Source organism: Xiphias gladius, chromosome 16 (assembly GCF_016859285.1).
Source record: "Xiphias gladius isolate SHS-SW01 ecotype Sanya breed wild chromosome 16, ASM1685928v1, whole genome shotgun sequence".
Classification (NCBI taxonomy): domain Eukaryota; kingdom Metazoa; phylum Chordata; class Actinopteri; order Istiophoriformes; family Xiphiidae; genus Xiphias; species Xiphias gladius.
In genome coordinates, this window is record NC_053415.1 from 13,289,324 (window position 1) to 13,305,286 (window position 15,963).

The following is a 15,963-nucleotide window of genomic DNA, read 5'->3' on the forward strand; positions in this document are numbered from 1 at the left end:
AGGGAGCCATTTTTTTTTTTATCATCCATCTATGCACAATGTCCATTTAGTAGCTGTTCTATTTATGACTGAAAGCTCCGGAACATGTACTTAATGGACCCTGTGTTGAGACTCTTTTTTTCAATAATGAATTAATTTGTTTTGCAGTTACTTACCACGTCCGTGTCCCCGCGTTACACGTAGTAAAATAATTAAATCGAGCATGTCAGAAGATTTTTCAATCCAAACAATTCGCCTCCTCACAAAAAACGGCTCTTAGAGTGCTTTATTTTGAAGGTAAGACACGAGGCTTCCTGCGCGCTCGCTGCTACCTCCGCGTGGCTTGCTGCGCGCCGCGCGCTGGGGCCGAGGCTTTCCTGTCAATCTGTCCAATCAGGGCTTCCTGGCAAAGTGGCCTTCGGTTGCTACGTCCTCATACAAAACTCTGTGTCGGCCAAAGTTGCTTTCGTGGAGACCCAGCGGAGACACCGACAACTTTGACCGAGTTTCTTCTCGTCGGGGGGAAGTTGGGGAATTCCCCCGAAAGAAAACATAATGTCTCCGGGCGGTTGGACGTGACCGCAGCGGTACGGTATGGAGAAATAACATTACATTGTACCTTTGTGCTGGGCCACGGGTGTCAGTCCCAGCTGTGTTTCTGACTGACAACACTGACTACCGTTGCTGCTCTGTGTAATATTTTCTAGCATGCCACGCAGGCAGCTAACTTCTCCACAAGACAAGAAAACTTTGCCTTCAAATCAGAAGTGGCCCACGCAGTGCAATACTGTGACATTAACTTTCATTTCACCGCGGATCTCCCTTTGAAAAAATCTGAAAAATGATGAAGGTTAGGAGATACTTAAGGGGGAGTGGGAGGGTACTCGCATTCGTGTTCATTGCCTCTGTCATTTGGCTGCTGTTTGACATGGCTGCACTTCGCATATCAATAAACGATGTGAACAGTCAGCTACTGAAGGAGCAAGTGATTAGAGAAAGGGAGGTTTTCAAACAGCAGTCCAGGGTGACACAGCTGATGAAGAGGGGGTTTAAAAACCCAGTGCAGAGGGTGGACTTGGCTGTTACACAAGCGGGCAAAGGACCTCTTAGTCTTGGCATCAGACTAGCCCAAGTGTACAGACAGGGGGGTAGGAAAGAGGACAAGAAGGAGAACTCTTTCGAGCAACGGGGAGATAATCTTCCCAAGGCTGACCGCTCTAAATCTGTAGCTTCTAAACATCAACAGGGAGCTGCCCTGCAAAATGTCACATCAAAGCATGGTGTCCCCGCAAAGAAAAAAGCAGTAAACTTGGACCTGAATGAGGCAAAATTAGAAAAAAATAGAGTAATAGACAGCTCTAATAAAGTGACACTACCTGCAGTACTGTCTAATAAAACCCAGGTGTCACCAGGTGCTCAGAAAAACAAGTATGCTCCTCTACCAACCTCAAAGAAAGAACCCATTAAAACTGGAGATGCTGTACAAGGCACTCTGGACAAAATGGATTCAAAGACAAATGAAAAAGTCAAGGATGAACTTCGCAAGACTGGAACAAAAGTGAGCCAGCTGCAGGCCAAGGAGGCGCACCCTGTTAAAACAACATCCAAACCTCCCAACAAGGATGTCAAAGAAAAGGACGTAAACATTGATAAAGAGAAGAAACAGGTGGAGAATATTGACAAGAGTCATAAAAATGCAACGAAGGAACCCCCGAAACCTGTTATCAAGCTTCAAGCAGGAGAGGTCTCAAAGGATAACTCCACTGCTGTCAGAAAACCAGGCGTCCACAAAGTGCTCCCTCTGGATGTGACTCTCACTCCCAGAGATGTCAACGCGGTGGGCCAGTTTGGTCAGGCAGCCTTTGTTGCCAGCAACGAAGATGCAGAGGTGAGGAAGAGATGGGACGAAGGGCACTTTAACGTCTACCTGAGTGACCAGATCCCAGTGGACCGCGCCATCCCAGACACCAGGCCTGAGATGTGAGTCTTTTCCCAGCACATATCCCCCCTCGAACGACTTTGATTGCAAAGCTGAATTGTCATTTCTCCTGTTTTTTCCAGGTGTGTACAGAATCTGGTCCACAATGACTTGCCTTCCACCAGTGTGATTTTCTGTTTCGTAGACGAAGTGTGGTCCACGCTCCTCCGCTCGGTGCACAGTGTGCTCAACAGATCTCCACCGCACCTCCTCACAGAGATCATTCTGGTGGATGATTTCAGCTCCAAAGGTAATAGTGTCCTGGACGCTTCACAGGTAGAGCATATTACCTTGAATCGGCCTCCATGGGGGGACAGATATTGCTAGAAAACTTGCTAGAAAACTTCTAATGATTAGTAATATTTTTTTAGTGCTGTAGGTCTCCTTTTAATCCATATGTACTTTTATCTGCTGTCAGTGTTGTAAAATCACATGTTATAACTTGTATGTTGTAGTTTTACCACTCACTTGTCCTCTGGCAGACTATTTGAAGAAGCCACTGGATGAGTACATGTCTCGGTTTCCCAAAGTGCGAATCATTCGTCTGAAGGAGCGGCAGGGTCTGATCAGGGCCAGGCTGGCTGGAGCTGCTGTTGCCAAAGGTAAGCACTGTTACGATTAATGATTTTTGTAAAAAAAAAGAAAAAGAAACGTTTTTAATGTATGGCTCATATAAACACATATATAAAGGTGATTGGGGATTGAGTCGGGGGATATTTTGCTCATAAAACAAAGATGACGACTGTAACAGAATTCACATAAATGTGTTAAATCCCATGGTCAGTTTTTTCAACTGTTAAATGTTAGACTTAAAACACTAGTGTATCCTTGTCTTTTTGGCATAGGTTCATTTAAAGGCGGATACTGTATATATGTGACTTATCTTTGTGAGTGCCTTACTGATATTATTCCTGTTATTCAATGGCACTGCCCAATTCAATATTGGTGTGTGAGTTGTGAAAGATGTCAACACTGATTGTGGATTGCCTTGCTTCACAAGCTTATAACTGTTGGGCCTACTTTATCATGCTAATCAACAGGACATGAATAGAAGCACAGTACAACAAGACATATAGTTCATGGCCCACGTTTCTTTAAGCTCCTGTGTTTGCAAATGAGCTCATCAGATAAGGAGAAGTATGGAAACAAATTTCAGTTCTAGGTTGAAGAATTATTTACAGACTTTTAAATTGGAAAAAAAAAATCTTTGGAGTTGAACCAATGTGTGGATTTGCTGTAAAAGTAGAACACGCTTTCTCAGGCAGTAAAAGTGCAGACATTGATTGAGTTTTTGCCTCGTGTACAGTCATCTCTGTTTCTGAAACTAATAACAGACTCGGATAAAAGCATATTTAGTACAGAAAGTCTGTGACCCAGTTTTTTGTGTCTTGCAAATTCAAAATGTCTGTGAGCTTTCTGCGACTACATTTCCACCACTGCGCTCACAAAATAATACGGATTGTGGAAGTTAATACGCGTAATAACTAGCTTTGTAACAAATACAGTACTGAAAAATGAGAGCAGCAGCATTGAAAGGTAACACATTTAGTTGCACTGCCCATTATTTTCAATCAAAACCCTCAAAGACTTCCACCTGCTCTCTAGTGAATTTACTTTACATCTACATCTAATGTTATGCATATTATTTACATAAATCTACAAATACCTGCCTATCAAAGAACTCTTTGACAAGTTTTATAGTGTTGCACTGTTAAAATACGCATGTGGCTATTTGTTTAACTGCAGCAGGATGTTTGCTTTCCTCTAATATAGGTGAGGTCCTTACCTTCCTTGACTCCCACATTGAGTGCAACGTGGGCTGGCTGGAGCCGCTCCTAGAGAGAGTCTATCTGGATCGCAAGAAGGTGCCCTGCCCAGTTATTGAAGTCATCAGTGATAAGGACATGAGGTGACTGAATGAAACAATATCTGAGCAAACAGACAAGCTGTACACGGGATGTCATCATGTTTTCTCGAGTAATGTTGAATGTTGAATTGAACAAAAGAATCAGGAAATATCATTTTGACGTTGGAGCTTCTGTTCTGGCTCTTTGTCTTCAGTTATATGCTGGTTGACAACTTCCAAAGAGGTATTTTCAAATGGCCTCTGGTGTTTGGCTGGAGTGCATTACCAGAGGAGTACATCAAGAAGAACAACATGACCATCTCAGATCCCATCAGGTGCCTCAAGTTTTCCCATGCTGTTCCACTGCTCATTGTTCTAACTTTTTTGTTCATGTTTAGTCATTATTTCTGTTTCTTGACTCAAGGTAGTGAGTCAAGAAATAACACTCAAGGTGTTTAGGTGTTATTTTTATTTTTTCGTATTTCATTTTACAGGTGTCCAGTTATGGCTGGAGGCCTTTTCTCCATAGACAAAAAATACTTCTATGAGCTTGGTGCCTATGACCCTGGCCTGGACGTGTGGGGTGGGGAGAACATGGAGATTTCTTTTAAGGTATATTGCTCGACTAATTCACGCATGAATGGTGGCCATGATTGTTTGGAAAGTGTGCAGAACTTCTCTCACATGACTCCTAATCTTACATGTTGCCAATTGAACAGATCTGGATGTGTGGAGGGGAAATCGAGATTATCCCCTGCTCTCGAGTAGGACACATTTTCAGAGGACAGAACCCGTACAAATTCCCCAAAGACAGGCAGAAGACAGTGGAGCGTAACCTGGCAAGGGTGGCTGAGGTCTGGCTGGATGAGTACAAGGACCTCTTCTACGGCCATGGCTACCACCACCTGCTGGATAAAAAGGTCATTGACATCGGCAACCTCACTGAGCAGATTGAGCTGAGGAAGAGGCTCAAGTGCAAAAGCTTCAAATGGTACTTGGAGAACGTGTATCCAGACATGGATGCTCCTTTAGTCAAAGCTGAAGGCCTGGTATGTGAATTCCTTACAAGAGCCTTTATCACTTGTATGTTTTTTTTCTCTCGCAAACACAATGCTCTGTGTTCACTTTCATACTTTGTTTACATTTCCCTAAGTGATCAGTTAAAAATGAAAGCAGTCACTCAGTCAGGAGTCACTGAAGAAAAAAAAAAACAGCACTGTTGTTACATTTCTGTAAAATCTCATGATGTAATTTTTCCTCGTAGGTCTTCAATCGTGGCTTAAGAAAATGCCTTAATCTGCGGAAGAGCTCTCTTTCCTTCGAGATATGTGATCTCAGCAAACAGGTAGGTGCCTTCATGTTATTTAGCATCTATATTATTTGACAGCAAATACACTATATATTAAAGTAATTCAGTAAATTAAGTATTTATTATTAACTTAAATATTAGCACATGTTCCACAATTTTTAGATTGTTCTCAGTGTTCCTGAGTAAAATATACACATGTTATGCAATTTTGGCCCCATGTTTGTGGTAATTATGGGGGGGTGTAACACAAAAATATCCAGGACTAGACTTAAACCAAGACAAATACAGACAGAGTCCAGGACACGACCCAAGCCACAATAAACAAGGGTGGAGTTCAAGACAAGGCCAGGCCTTTCTAAATTTGATCTTCTTGGATTCAAAACAGCTCCACTGAGCCATCATTCAACATCTTTCAGTTTTCATGGAGCATAATTGCATCCTTGTCACTCCCCTCTTTTTCTCTCTGGTTTTCAGAGTCAGCACTTTAATTACACCTGGATGAGGCACCTTCGCCAGCAGAGCCTATGTGTTGCTCCCCAAGGCAAGGGCAATGGCTTTGCTTTACAGCTATGTGACAACACTAAGCCTGAACTCCGCTGGTTCCACAAATCCTCCAACTCAGCTCTGGTAAGTTGACTTTGGGTGTGCCGTCTGCTTTGTCTACTATCTTTGTTTTTCTTTCCCTTCACAACTCTATCATTTTAGAAATTCTTAGTCGCTGCAAGACATTTATGTTTCAACCGACAGGATTGGCGTACTTTCAATCCAGTAGAAGCAAAATGTTGCTTTCAGTTGAAAATGAGAATAGTAGGATCAAAGAGTGTTTGGAGACTAAAGCTTTGCTCATTAATTGGGTTTCCTGTTTTGTCTTTGTGAAGGCGGAGCACCTCATAACAGAGTTTGTTTCCCACCACATGTGCCTTGAGGCGGGGCCTCAGGGTGACTCTCTTCACCTCAACCCATGTGTGCCCAGCAACACCTTCCAAAAGTGGCAGTTCACACACTACCACGCTCTGTGATGGGACTGATCATGATTTCTGTGTGTTAAACATGCACTATAGAGACTTTAGGTGGCCTCACACCACAGTATGTCTGTGATCCAACCTCAAAACACAGGACTGTCCAGAGGACATACGTGTGGTGTAAAGCAGATGGTGGGATGTGCAATGTTTCCGATGTCCTTTTAATTCACCAGCATGGACTGAGTTAAAGAATTAGTGTCAGAGCAAAGAGAGAATATTTCTTCAGTTAGGAAGGTTTGCACCAGAGGTTTCTAATTTTACAAAATATCCTCTACACTGGTATTTGGGGAAAAGAGCCTGAAACAATTATTATTATTATTATTTTTTTTTTTTTTACTGGGCTAAAGGTCTATTGAAGAACACTGCAGCAATAAGATTTTTAGTACAAGATGCCATTTCACTGCCAAAGGTAAAACAAAACAAATGAAACAATGCCTCATAGATTTGATATGTAAAAAATGTTTGCGCTGTTGGGACTGAGTTGAATAATGACTTAAATTGCATGTAAAATAGAATTTATTTGTTTGTATAAAACGTATCGTATTTTCGTGAGACATCTACTTTTTTAGATGTTGTTTACTTTTTTACGTTTGATGAGGCGCTTGTGTAAAATGGCTGTTTCTCTGGTTTTAATGCTGTGTTATTTAGGTGTAGGTTTTGTTGTGAAAACTGTCTCTTTGTATGATTTTTTTTTTTTAATTTTTAAATTTTTTTGTCACTAGGGGGAAGTGTTGGTTCAAAACAACCTGTGCTGTAATTTCATGATTTTGTGATCTATTATCAAACCCTTTTAACCACAAATTGATGGAAATGCATTTTCTTAAGAAACAAAAAATAAAATGATGACAACAAAGATTTAAAAGCATTGATCTCTTTATTTTTTTTTTTCTTATGTACATCTAAATATGTATGCTTAGTTAATCACTAAAATACTTAATAGTAGTAGTTTCACTACTCAGAGTCTCTCTCCAGTGGTTCAGATACTGAAGCTCTAATATCAAACAACATCTTAGTTATTATAGCTAGTAGGATTCTAAATCCCAGATCTTCTTATTCATTTAATCTCCGGTTCAAATACCTGCCTTACAGAACAAGATGTTTTAATGCTACAACCAAATGAAAAACACAAAGTACCTCTTGGAATTGAGATGATTGTTAGGCATTCCTCTCCAATCAGATACCACACGACAGATGAAAACAGTACACAGTTCATTTAGAAATCTTGTGTGTTAGGTTTGTGTGACCTGGAGAGTTATATCGAACATTTTCAATACTGTCTACAAGTAGATTTCAGAGCTAAAATATAGAAACTGTGAATCACAGCAAACATTTACAATCAGTCTCCTTAATACTCATTTTTTGTTATGGATCATGTCCAGCAGTTTATTTTCCTGAAAAGTGCATTGAATCCATCTTCTCATAAATTCATTATTATGTACTCGAACTCATCTATCTTCTGGCGGGTGTTGCCTCTGCGGATCTTGCGGTAGGACACGGTGCTGTATTTGGAGGAGGTGAGGTGGTCGAAGGATCTCTGGTGGCCGGCGCTGCGACTGGGTTTCTTCGGCAGAGGCAGGGTGGAGTAGCCTGGACTGGGGCCCCGATGAAACCCCACAGGAACATGGAAGTTACGGTCCTGCTCTGGCTCCTGTTCTACCTCAAGCCGTCTGTTGCCTGATATCTGGATTTCAGAATTAGACATCTGTTTCGGGACTTCTGCCTCCCCATTCAGCCTTGTATAACTCTCCTCATTAGTTACATCAAAGGGTTCAAGGTTTGGTGTCTGAGCCTCTAGCACAACTTCTTCCTCCTTAACCTGTAGATTTGCTGAAAAGAAAAGGAAGGGGAAAATATCTTTTGTATTCTGTAAATAAAAACCTTCCTCTCAAACAATCTATTTCAATGCACAATAATAATAAACTCCTCTTACCTGTTTCTGATGATATATTCTGCACAGGTTCTGTTTGCATGTCTGCATTTGTGTACTTTGGTTGCATAGATTCTCCATTGGTGCTCAATACGTTTTGTGTAGTTAGATTAGCCTCTGCTCCTGGATCTGCAGAATCTGACAGATGTTCAGTTTTTGGTGTCTGGGGCTCTTGGCATTCCTCTTCTTGTTCAGTCAGAATGAACTGCTGTGTCGCTTCCTTCTCCATCTCTAAATTCTCCTTTTCGCTAAAGAATCCTGTTCCCGGATCACTCTCTCTCTGTGGGATAGGTTCTTCAGCAGCTTCACTTTTGACAAGAGGCTTGCTCACGTTGGCACCGAAATCGCAAGATGTGTTTGCTTCCATGTCCTGATGAGTTTGGTCTTCATTCAACACAGAGTCATCTCCCTCCTCCATTAAACACACATCTCTCTCCTCAGGCTGCTCCAGGGTCTGTAGGGCCTCAAGAGTGATCCCACCAATGATCTCCAGTACCTGGGACACCAGTGCATCTTCTTCTTCTACAGGGAGTCTCGGGGCCTTTGGAGGCATTGTGCTTGTCTCCATCTCCGTCCGTCTGTTTTTCTTTCCCGTGTGATGTTGAAAATAGTCAAACGGCACTGATGCTCTTAGTAATTTTCTGTAGAGTATTTGTTGAATCAAAAGTTAAACAGCCTCAGACTTAGCAATTTCACATGGTCTCCTCCAGCGTTCCAAGTGTGTTATTAAAAATAGTTGTTTTTATCCTACATTGTAAAAGATTGAAAAAAAAGAATAAGTGCAGGGTCAAGCTCTCTAGTGTGCTCTCTAGTGCTACTACCATGTCATTCTGTGTGCGTGCTGGATCAGTGAAGAACAGGGGTTTTGTTGTGCACCCAACAAAGGTTCTTTGTGGCTCTGGCATCTGCATATGGAGTGATTGTACTCACTCTTTAATCTCTGCTGGGTGACCACCTTCCGTCTGGATTAACATTCTCCTATAGGTTTTCTGTACAGTATTTTACTGCCTGAACCAGCAATGTTTTTGCACATCCTGAAACTAAGCCCTGTTAGGTCTGGAGCTTTGAGTGCATAAAGATCTTAAGTAAGGCGCCTGATATGCTGGTATAACATTCTGAAAATGTATTGATATAAGTGCTGTCTGCCTTCAGTGGTGGAAAGTAACTAACTAAGTACATTTACTCAAGTACTGTACTACAATTTTAAGGATTATTCAATTGAAAATGGGGAATTTTCTGCTACTTTATGCATCCACTCAATGTAATTCACATTTATCTGACAGCTAGAGTGACATTTTCAGTTTAAGATATTACATTAGAAACATGATAAGCTTGTAAAATACAACAAACCATTCAAGTTTAAACCAGTAGTTTCCAACTTGTTTGGGTTGTGATCTCTAGCAGAAAATGTAATGTCCAGACGGGGCCTCTTGCCATGTTTCAAATGGTGATGAGCTATTAAAAGTTCCATCAAAGAGACATTTCCCCTCGTAAATCCTCACATGGATTCATTTAAATAACTGTTTGAGGTACAAAAAAGGTCAATTCTCCAATATTTCACAAAATATCCTAATAATAGAGGGAAGTCTAAAAAATGACTACAGATTGGTGGGCCAGAACTTTTTCTTCTTTCCTCTCCCATTAATCATGTCACACTCCCCCAGATTTATCATATGACCCTTTAAACTGCCTGACCCTTAGGTTGGGTGCCACTGGAATAAACTACTTAAATTTATATAAAGTAGTTCAAACTAGGTAAGACTCAACCAACTACAGCAGTAAAATGCTGTTTATACATTGATGCATCTGTCTTTATGCTGAATGAGTATTTATGCTTTTGATATTTCAAGTACATTTTGCTGCAAATACATCAAAACCTTTACTTAAATAAAGGATGTGAATATTTCTGTCTGCATGCAGCACAACTTGTTCTTATAATGAATCTTTTTCAGAAGAGGCATTTTTGTGCCCACTGAACCATTTCATTTTCTTTGTTCAAAATACATTTTGTTAAAGAAATTATCTCTTACGCAGTTTTGTTGCTTCAAAATAAAGTGCATCATCTGTTTTTGTGAATAGTAATAGTCTAGTGCAAGAAAGCCTTTAAGATTATCATAATGTGATGATGCTCAAGTGGCTCTCTCTCACACTCTTTCTCTTTCTCAGCAACAGGAAACCAAAGAAGTGTGACCCATTACAGGAAATGTGTGGCGTTTCTTTTTTCATGTTTTACAGTTTCAATTTGAAGACTGCTGTGCTTTTCCCAAAATAACATTAGTGTCTGTGTATGAGTAAATTGTGTGTAATACCTGCATCATCAACCAAAATCTTTAACTGAGCTCATCCTGTGATAAGTCACACCTGTCCGGTTGAGATTGTAACTTTAAAAAAAGTGTGCATTACTATCTGGTGTTACTAATTAACACTGGTGGGTTTATAGAACTTCACAGGTATATTATTTTTGAAAAAGCCCTTTGCATACAGATGATCTTATCACAAAAGATGAAGCATAAGTCAAAAACATATTCTCTAAAAAGCTGCATTTCCTTTCCAGTCAAGGTGAAACATTCAAAATTCAGTACATTTAGAAATCACAAGAAGCAGTTTCAGTATTCCTAGGCACCGAAAGTAAGTTGTTCATGATCTGAAAATTTTAGATATGAAAACAGGTAAGTAGTACCTACGTACCCACATCCTGTTTTGAGCTGAACAGCCATCTAGAAAGTGTAGAGCTCATAGGTTCTGGCTTTGAGCACATGAAGGTGACAGGAGTTCATGTAAATGTCTCTCTGACTGAAAAATGAGCGATTCTCGTTTGTTTTAAGTCGAAATAGTCTAATTTTAAAATTGAAGGTGCTACATGAATACTACTACTACTGCTACTGCATTTCAAACTGTTCTTAATTCTTATCACACTGTGATTATGGCATGGGGGAAAAAATTGTTTTTTATTCAAGTTAGAGGGATATATATAATTTCATTTTTATACATTACAATCTGATGCATACATTCATTCAAGCACTTGTTCAAAGCAAAACATTTTACATTTTCATAATGCTTTTGTGCCATGAGTCTAACACAAACAGTGAGCCAGTCTCACCTTTAAGGCTCAGAAGCTCTTGGGTAGACTTTGATACTGACAAATGCCAAGTGCCACAATATCCGTCTCCTCCATGTCTCCATTAAAGCAAACACTTATTACTATTTTTCAAGGGGTTAACCCAACCTTTCAAGTGTGTGTAAACACTTCATTACAGAGTCTCAGAGCATTAAAAACCTTGTTAACCCTCAGTATCAAGTAGAGACAAGGAGCATGTGAACAACAAGTCACTGAGTATCTGATCAGATCTCCTCCTCTTCAACTGATCGTTGGAGTCCAGGAATTAACTTGAGAATGTGTTTGCGAACACTGGCTCGCCTGCCTTTCCTCGGCAGGGTACCAAACAAGGAGGAGATCCTTGTTTCGTCCCACGAAGGGGAGAGGGAGCTGCTGCTGCCAGCCAAGCTGGAGCTGCTGGACCGGCTGAGAGATTGGTGTTGATGGCTTGAGCTGGATGAAAACCTGTCGGAGGCGTCCTGTGGACGAAAATCTCTGGAGAAGAAGCAGCTGTCATCTGTGGTGCTGGCTGCACTGCAGGGGCTGGGAAGGCACAGATCCCCAAACACACTGGCCTGGTCACTGTCATCTGTCATCGCACTCCTGTAGCTACTGTCACTGGAAAAGCGCCGGCCACAGCGGCCTTTGTGGGAGCTCAAAGTAGAGTCCATCAAAAGGTGGAAGCTGCTGTCGTTCAAGTTCCCTGAAAACAAAATGAAGTCCCCGTTAGTAAACACTCCAGCTGACAAGAAGTTTGCAACAGGAAGTCCGTCAGCAGCTTTTACTGTATGTTCATTTCTCAGGGGAAGTTCTTCATCTAAATTATATGGAGTTTTACACTTCAGTTCACATCATTAACAGTGTGGCTTTAGAGAGATGACAATGTCTGTGTGAAAGGAAGCACTGTGGTCTGACAGCTGAGCAAACACTAACCTCGCATGAGGCGTTTTTCTTGTAATGTAAGTGCTTGAAGCTCCACCAGTTTCTCATGTAGTGATTGCTGTATGGGCAACAAACAAAACCCCATGGTTACACTTTCAGTAGATTTTGTGGCCGATGCATCCAGAACAAATACAATATCTCAGTCTGAGATATTAGGTCTATTCATACAGTGGTGTAGCAGTAGGTCAACCTGTAGTAGGCTGCGTAATACAACCACAGAGTTACCAGTACGTGAACAACAAACAGGGGCAGGGTTGAAGAGACACACCTTAAGCAGGTTCATCTTCTTCTCCAGTTCTATCTGCTTCACTACAGTCCCACATACAGTCTCCATCCTGGAATCGCAAAATATCAAACATTACACACCCTCTCCCCAGAAAATACTGTATAATAACAATAATATTGTTTTTATTTTCTTATCCTCTGTTGGGCTTTGTGGTGCCAGAATTTTAGGAAGTTATCATTGCTGTCACTCACATTAGATTGTTAGTTGATTCTCTTATCAGATCAAGTATGTGCTGATGAGATGATCCTTCAATGCTGACCCCGTTGATTGTGACGATAACATCTCCTACAATAAATGAGGATGCAAAAAAAAAAGTAATTCAGTAATCAGTTATGAGAGGACAAGATGGCTTTGCACTGTGTTTGTGCGTCATCAGTGATTATGTGTGCACGTATGTGGGTAGGAGGGTTGTTTACGTGTGGCAAGAGATATATTTCTCAATCTATGTACACCCGAAAGGCTGGATAAGGTTTGACGGTTATGTATGCGTATGAAAGCCTGTGTAGCGCCTCTAGGGTAGGGAGGATGTGGGGCGTTCACCTGCAGTCAGGCCAGCACTCTCAGCAGCACTGTCCTCCTGCACCTTGCTCACAGCAGTGCACATCTCCACTGCAGAGCTGTTCCTCAGCTGCAGGCCATAGGTCTGCAACAAAATACGATTTTGTCACAAAAGCTGCCAAAACAATACTTTCTCACAAAAAGGCTTAACCATAGAGCTTTTAAACATAGAGTGAACATTTAAATTATTCTTAAATTAGAAATTAAAAAGCATGATAGCGATACATATGTGCTTCATCTTAATGTTTATCAAATGTTATGAGGCTTACCTGAATTTCAAAACCAAATGTTTCATTGTCTTGCTTTTCCAGTACAATTGTGGTCCTGTGCAAAAGAAAAATGCAAAAAAGACATAAAATAAATATTTTAGGAACTTCTCTCTATGCATATTATTCCTTTTGATGAAAAACAATATATTGTAAAAAAAAAAGCTAAAGGAGAAACCTTTTACTGTATGATAAATTGCACGTCAGGTTTGATAGATTTACCTTTGTGGGTCAGAGTAATCAACCAGTGAGTTTGAGCGCGTTTGTTTGGGCTGCAAAAGGAGAAATGCAGAGTTCCTCTTTAAAACAATATAATAGATTTAAGTTTTAAACCTTTCAGGAAACTACAGAAGTGTTCAATGTGCAAACATGTTGATCCTATTGTGTCACATAACTCAAAAGATTAAAATTGCTAAAGGCTTTTGGCAAGTTGCAGAGAGCTGTAGTATTGTTGCTACTTGTGGTAAATCAGTGAACTGCTTCTCATTATAAAACAATATTGTATAAAAAAAATCTTGCTCTAATTTTCTTTTACATCCATGTTTTATGATATATGACTTAAATTGCAGAAATGTAACAATTTACACTATGTATATTCTAACCATATATTACACTTGAGTTATTGTCTGACCTTGCACACTCGGGGCAGAGAGCTTGTGTTCTGCCGGTGTCGATCATTGTTCCCCCTCAATGAACGCCGGGACCACAGAGAACTTTTCTTCGTGTGAGTATTATCCAAAATGTAATTCTCTTTGCTGCCCTGGCGTTGAAGTGCATTGAAATTCATGGTGGACTGCATGGTAGAGTAGTCCTCAAAGCACCATCATGTCCTGCTGCAGCTGCTCTTCAGTGACTGTGTGGCCCTGCCCTGCTGTGCAGCCACAAGCAAAATGTGTCAAAAGCGGAAATCCACATCATGTGATGGTTGTGGTGGACCTGCAACTGCAGATCACAGTCTCACGTACCCACTTTCCTGTTCACGTCTTTTAACTCTTTTCTTGAGAAGTGCTGTGTGCTGTATGGAAAAGAAAAGGAAAGAGAATGTTTAGGCAATTTTTTTTGTATAATTCCCCTTCAAACAGTCCCTTTCCTTTTTGCAGTCTTAGCAATTCGATTTATGCTCTGTCAGAAATCAGCAATGCATGAGAAACTGCCACCCCATGTCTCCACCAGCACCTGCTCCCAGCCTGACTCACTTGCAGTTTCTCAATGGGCTAAGCTTCAGTCTGAGCCTGAGTCCTGTGTTCTGCCAAGCAGGGAGACTTGTCTTATGAAGACAAACAAAAGGCAGATTTAGCTTGGGGCCAGTGTCACGCTCCCCACACAGACAGCATGGGTCACTGGGCCGAATGCATCAGACATGGTTGGATCAAAAGAAAAATCACACACACACACACAGGCCAGCAGTCAGGGAGACAATGGCCGATGGGTCAAAGAAAACTGAACCAAAGTGCACATACCTTCTCCCACTAACACACCCGTGCCTTCAAAAGGTACATTGTGCAATATAAAGGAAAAGAATATCATATTTCACTATGCACGAAGCTGCATTTTTTGGTGACCAGACAATCTAAGAAAATTTTCTTTGAGCCTCAGTTCTTTGCATATGAACTCAGTTGAAAGACTCCCTAACTAGCAGATTGCATCACAGCAATTCTCTCTACAACAATGACCCTCAGCAGAGCCATCGGCCACCCGACCACGGGACCCCATTTCACAGGACATTACAAGTCCCCATCCACGTTGTTGTTACTTTATGTACAGAAAAGTCTAGGTTATGTTCACTTGAACGATAGCAGCCTATGCACTCTGAGGAAGGAGGACAACAGAAAAAGCACTTGGATGCACTCTCATCATTGTTTTTGTAATACGTGAAGCAGAAAGTGCATTTAAGTGACTAAAATGTTTTTAAAAAAGTCAAACTAAAATAATCATGTCACTTTTAGGCAAGCAGACCCTTTGCTTAGTGTTGTTACTCTGGGAAGGTTTTCAAGAGAGTGCAATTAACTTCCTGTGAGTGACACAGTTTGACCTTCTCTTAGATGACAGGCAGCACAATAAAATCTGTTAAAGCAACTCACAGCAGTCTTAAGGGAGTGACTCATCTGTGTAGTGCTGACGGCCTCAGCATTACAGCTTTATTTCCTCTGTCTAACGGACAAATTTGCATCATAATCAATGTACACAAATAGAGTGGCAGAGCAGAAAGCGTGGATGAGTCATGTCAGCTAAGAAAAAAGTGTGACGGCTGAGATAAAAAGGACCTGTTTCAGATAAGTTGCTCCGGGAAGTTCTGTCTTACATACCGTTATTTGCACAGCACCCCACTGGTTGACCCACTGATCTAAATTATGTCTAAACAGAATAAGTAGTGCAAAATAGAAGATACAATGCAATGGCATGAAATCCATATCACAGCAAAAACGAACAGTTTTACATAAATCAAATGTGTCAATATATGAGTGGAGGCTTTAAAAATCAAAAGTAGGTCTTATTTTATGAAAGCAATATCACGTTTATTAATATTTAGCTATATCATATACAATATATATAAAAAAAGACACCAGTCAGAAATTGCACATGGTGGTCACTCCTCTTTGGAATGACCGATGCGTCTTTAATACGCTTCGCTATCAGTTCTTCTCTGTGTCAGCTGTCTGATTCTTGAAGAAGCAGATATGACACAATGGACAACACATAAGCTTGGCTCAGCATGGATTCAGCTTAAGATAAAAACTAATTTACATTACAGG

The 15,963-nt window shown here is 40.8% G+C and overlaps 3 protein-coding genes across 3 annotated transcripts; 1 reads left to right on the forward strand and 2 right to left on the reverse strand.

Annotated features, from left to right (window-relative positions):
* Window positions 1–361: 361 nt before the first annotated feature.
* Window positions 362–6,968, forward strand: LOC120801904 (polypeptide N-acetylgalactosaminyltransferase 5). Its single transcript, XM_040149236.1, has 10 exons — window positions 362–1,959; window positions 2,041–2,207; window positions 2,440–2,559; window positions 3,731–3,866; window positions 4,019–4,138; window positions 4,298–4,415; window positions 4,523–4,852; window positions 5,068–5,148; window positions 5,587–5,739; window positions 5,991–6,968. Exons 1-10 carry the CDS (start codon window positions 821–823, stop codon window positions 6,129–6,131), a joined length of 2,505 nt encoding a protein of 834 aa, XP_040005170.1. The 5' UTR covers window positions 362–820; the 3' UTR covers window positions 6,132–6,968.
* A 583-nt stretch (window positions 6,969–7,551) lies between these two features.
* On the reverse strand, window positions 7,552–8,629 carry LOC120801649 (ermin-like). The gene is made up of 2 exons (XM_040148811.1): window positions 8,065–8,629; window positions 7,552–7,961 (listed from the first exon to the last, which is right to left on the reverse strand). Exons 1-2 carry the CDS (start codon window positions 8,627–8,629, stop codon window positions 7,552–7,554), a joined length of 975 nt encoding a protein of 324 aa, XP_040004745.1.
* A 2,358-nt stretch (window positions 8,630–10,987) lies between these two features.
* LOC120801153 (cytohesin 1 interacting protein) lies at window positions 10,988–14,062 on the reverse strand. The gene is made up of 8 exons (XM_040147733.1): window positions 13,842–14,062; window positions 13,433–13,482; window positions 13,214–13,268; window positions 12,927–13,029; window positions 12,578–12,671; window positions 12,369–12,435; window positions 12,092–12,158; window positions 10,988–11,861 (listed from the first exon to the last, which is right to left on the reverse strand). The coding sequence occupies exons 1-8, from the start codon at window positions 14,007–14,009 to the stop codon at window positions 11,404–11,406; spliced, it is 1,062 nt and encodes a 353-aa protein (XP_040003667.1). The 5' UTR covers window positions 14,010–14,062; the 3' UTR covers window positions 10,988–11,403.
* Window positions 14,063–15,963: the final 1,901 nt, after the last annotated feature.

What these genes read in the sequence shown, in the direction of transcription:
- LOC120801904 (XM_040149236.1), top strand. Translation starts at nt 821, where the DNA reads ATGATGAAGGTTAGGAGATACTTAAGGGGGAGTGGGAGGGTACTCGCA. An exon ending in ATCAGTGATAAGGACATGAG is followed by an intron (nt 3,867 to 4,018) that starts GTGACTGAATGA and finishes CTTTGTCTTCAG; the next exon opens with TTATATGCTGGTTGACAACT. An exon ending in AATCCTCCAACTCAGCTCTG is followed by an intron (nt 5,740 to 5,990) that starts GTAAGTTGACTT and finishes GTCTTTGTGAAG; the next exon opens with GCGGAGCACCTCATAACAGA.
- LOC120801649 (XM_040148811.1), bottom strand. Translation starts at nt 8,629, where the DNA reads ATGGAGACAAGCACAATGCCTCCAAAGGCCCCGAGACTCCCTGTAGAA. An exon ending in GAATATATCATCAGAAACAG is followed by an intron (nt 7,962 to 8,064) that starts GTAAGAGGAGTT and finishes TTTTCTTTTCAG; the next exon opens with CAAATCTACAGGTTAAGGAG.
- LOC120801153 (XM_040147733.1), bottom strand. Translation starts at nt 14,009, where the DNA reads ATGCAGTCCACCATGAATTTCAATGCACTTCAACGCCAGGGCAGCAAA. An exon ending in CTCTGCCCCGAGTGTGCAAG is followed by an intron (nt 13,483 to 13,841) that starts GTCAGACAATAA and finishes CTCCTTTTGCAG; the next exon opens with CCCAAACAAACGCGCTCAAA. An exon ending in GAATCAACTAACAATCTAAT is followed by an intron (nt 12,436 to 12,577) that starts GTGAGTGACAGC and finishes TTGCGATTCCAG; the next exon opens with GATGGAGACTGTATGTGGGA.